Source organism: Podarcis erhardii (genome assembly GCF_964252035.2).
Source record: "Podarcis erhardii genome assembly, chromosome: 9".
Lineage (NCBI taxonomy): Eukaryota > Metazoa > Chordata > Lepidosauria > Squamata > Lacertidae > Podarcis > Podarcis erhardii.
The window spans coordinates 23065012-23068889 of NC_138512.1; the positions used below are offsets into that span (position 1 = coordinate 23065012).

Below are 3878 nucleotides of genomic sequence, written 5' to 3' on the forward strand. Positions count from 1 at the left end.
CGAGAGGCGCCCTGAAGCAGAGCGCCCCTCATGCCGGGCAGGCATGGAGGCGCAGCGCCGCCATCCCGCTGTTCCTCGACCTGGTTCGGTTTCCCCGACCTGGTTTTGGGGGGGAAATAAAGGATTCCCCCCCCTTTATTCCCCCCCCCCCAAAAAAAACTAGGTGCGTCCTATGGGACAAAAAATACGGTACCTGCACACACGAGTGAACTCTCAGGTGTGCAGAAATACAAAACGTAAACCAAAGAGAGCAAAAAGCAGCCTCCAAACAGCCCAGGGAAACTGCCCTTAAGAACCACAGAATTCTAATTGTTGGATGGGAGAAAAAACAACATCAGGAGAGTTGTGCTGCAATCCTCATCACCACCAATCATTGGCTATGTTGGCTGGGACTGGTGGGAGATTAAATTCAGCAACCATGTCTGTTAACTCTGGGGAAGGCTGTAGCTACCTGAAATCCTGAACAGAAACACCTTTGGGGAAAGAGGGTGCACTTGCAGCGTATTGTTGCTAGTCCAACCTAGACAGTAACCGTCTGCTTTCTCTCTCTCTCTCATAACAGGCAACTTTCCACCGAACAAGCAGTTTTGCAAGAGTCTCTGGAGAAAGAATCAAAGGTAAATAAGCGCTTGTCAATGGAAAATGAAGAACTTCTGTGGAAGCTACACAATGGAGACCTGTGCAGCCCAAGAAAACTGTCCCCCAGTACTCCACCAATGCCTTTTCAGTCGCCAAGGAATTCAGGCTCCTTCTCCAGCCCAACAGTGTCGCCTAGATGACACCACTGAACGAAGAGACACTCTCCATACAGGCATTTCATTTTTGGTCTGCAGAACTAAAAAACATGGATCGAGGGAGCAAAGAGCTATATTAGCTGCGCGTGATTGAAATATAACTGGAAATGACTGCCATGAGAAATGGCTGTAACGTAATGGGAGTTCATGGCTAGAACTCGAAACAGTGCATCTCCTTATTAAAGAATACAAAAAGACTTCAGTGATAACTTCTCTGAACATTGTTGCACAAAGCACTTAAAAGAGCAAGGAAAGTCTTGTTCGGTTTTTTGCCTTTTTTCACCTAACTCTAGGGAGAAAAAAAATATGCTCAGGGGCTTATAAATAAAAGATCACAACCTTTAATACGTTCCTTATTATAGACACCTTGAGACGCCGAGTGTGGCATGAGTGAATTGGGTGTATCACACGGTGAGTGTGTTATGTGTGTGTGATGCAGCCACCTTTGCTATGTATATTATAAAGGACGAAAGCTGAAGAATAAAGTGACATGTACTTCATAAATAAAATATTGCCATTATGCATGTTTCATCATAGATTTTTCCCTTTTCTGGGACTAAGGAAAAGCTGCCGCTTGTGCTCTACGTTTTTCCTTATCTCTCTGCTTCAGTTTAGTCAAAGGATGAGATTTTTATTTGATTTTTGTCATTGTCTGCCTACTTGCATAGTGGAATTTACGACGAGACCGATAACCTCTCATACCACAAAATACCATACAAAATACCATTCAAAATATTTTTAAGCTTCCCCTAGGTAACTATATAAGAACGGGGTTTCTTTTCTCACCTAGTTAAATGTTCTTCCCACTCCTTTTTTTAGATATCTGGTGGTAGATAGTTCAGACATGCAGCCCTTTCCAGGGTGACAACAGCTGTGGAGAATAATGGTCTGATTTGACTTGAGATCACAGGATTTCACACTAAAGGAAATATATATATATATATATATATATATATATATATATATATATATATATATATATTTTCAGATGCTATTATTAGGATAGAACAGTAGGATTGGTTGTGTTCACATAATGTACTAAGCCAAACAGCAAATGTGCAGGCTCCCAGAGAGGAGCTGAATAGCTAGAAGCTCCTCCCTAAGAGCCCACATGTTCATTCAGTTTTGCCTAGCCAAGGGTTTGGCTTAGCATGTTGTATGAACACAGCCATTGTGTACAGCTGCCAGTAGCACTTCCTTGCATTGTGAAGAACAAACATCCCAAACTGATAACTTGTTGATGTGCACTTTAACCAACTGGCTGCAAGACTCTGCATTCCCCCATTTCATTTAGCATAAGATTTTCAGGAATCAGAAAAAACAAAAACTGATTATTTTGCTGACATGATAGGTTGAAGATGTCTGTGTCATAGGCAACATTCAGTGCTGCATTACAAATCTGAAGATGACTCACTGCATGTCCGCTCCTGTTAATGACCTGTTCAACATGTATTCTTGTATGTACAAACGCATTTTTTATTATGGTTAAACACTATCTCTGCTATCAGATCTAGATGGGACTGTTAAGTGCTATGGCTTGGTTATGTAGTCATCACTCACACATCCAAGACGCACTGGTACCGTCATTGCTGTTGAATAATCAACTTGTTAATCAAAGCCTGATGAAATCATAGGGTTCTAGCTGATATGACAGTTGTACAAGTGAGAGACTCCCACTTTTGCAACTGGGCTTGCCCATCCTCTCCTTTCCACTGCTGCCCCCCAGTACCCTCAATCTGCTTGAGGGTTGGAGGCACTCTGGAGCAGATTTTCTGGGGGCACAGAGGGATGCAGGGTACAGGAGTGGAAAGGGAAGGCATGTTGCACAAGTGAAGACTGACCCACGCATGCAATGACAGCATTGGATTCAACCCATAGTGGTTTGTAGCAAATATGTTGACAATTTGAGAGCTAGGTCTTGAGATATCCTTGTCCCCTTCCATAAAACTGAAGGAGCACTGGGAAAAACGTTAATAAACTTTAGGGTGCATAAACATTGGCTTCAACAGCAGAAGGTTTTAGTTATTACTGACTGAAATATTACTCTGTAATATGAAAAATTCAAGGATGAATTATTTTAATTTTACATTGTGTAAAGTGTGCCTCCCCTGTGAAGCATTTTGCCTGCCCAAACCCATTTATGGCACTGTTATATAGCTAGAGATATCAGCACTTCTAAATTAACTGTTGTTCAGAGATTGATTTATATAACTATGAAAATCCGCTATAGGCTGAAACTTGGCTTAAAAATATGACTTGGAGCAATTTATTTCTTTGGCAAGGTCATATTTGATTATATGTACTTGAGTGTTGAAAATTAAAATAAATTTTTTTTACTGGTTCAAGACTCTTGCCTGTTTAGACATAAAAGCAAAAATACTGAGGCTAAAGAGATAATTTTACAGTTATAAGCATAACATCCACATTCTGAGCCATTTATACAGAAGAGGCTTCTGTTTTAGATGACCTTGCACACAGTAATAATAAGATTGAATAAGCTGCCACAGGAAGTGGTGTTTTGTCGAATCATCCAGCATTATGTATTGCTCAAAACTTACAGCTGCATTAGAGGATGAAACTTAATTTATTAAAAGATGTTGTTTTTGTTTCCCTTCTACAGAGGCTGGATGAGTGCTTAATTCTAAATGCAGTTACCAATAGAAATGATTTGAATTCAATTTGAATTCTACACTTGCTTAGAATTCTTTTAGTGCTTGGTGTGATCAGCAAAAGACCTTCACACTGAACACTAAAACTGGATCCTTCTACTATGTAAACAGCTGAGTAACATGCAGTAAGTCATGTCCCCTATACAGTGGTACCTCGGGTTACATACGCTTCAGGTTACAGACTCCGCTAACCCAGAAATAGTACTTCGGGTTAAGAACTTTGCTTCAGGATGAGAACAGAAATCGTGCTCCAGCGGCGCAGCAGCAGCAGGAGGCCCCATTAGCTAATGTGGTGCTTCAGGTTAACAGTTTCAGGTTAAGAACGGACCTCCGGAACTCCGAAATTAAGTACTTAACCCGAGGTACTACTGTATAAATATAAGAAAACTACTTTTAATATTAAATCTACAAATGC

At 40.8% G+C, this 3878-nt stretch overlaps 1 protein-coding gene across 2 annotated transcripts in view; it reads left to right on the forward strand.

The window, feature by feature from the left end:
• MTUS1 (microtubule associated scaffold protein 1) overlaps window positions 1-1314 on the forward strand; it is a 101061-nt gene extending 99747 nt beyond the window's left edge. For both annotated transcript variants that reach the window (XM_081875640.1, XM_081875641.1), the window contains one exon: window positions 563-1314. In XM_081875640.1, the coding sequence (XP_081731766.1) occupies window positions 563-779 (217 nt within the window). In that variant the 3' untranslated portion in view covers window positions 780-1314. The remainder of the gene's footprint in view (window positions 1-562) is intronic.
• The last annotated feature ends 2564 nt before the right edge of the window (window positions 1315-3878 follow it).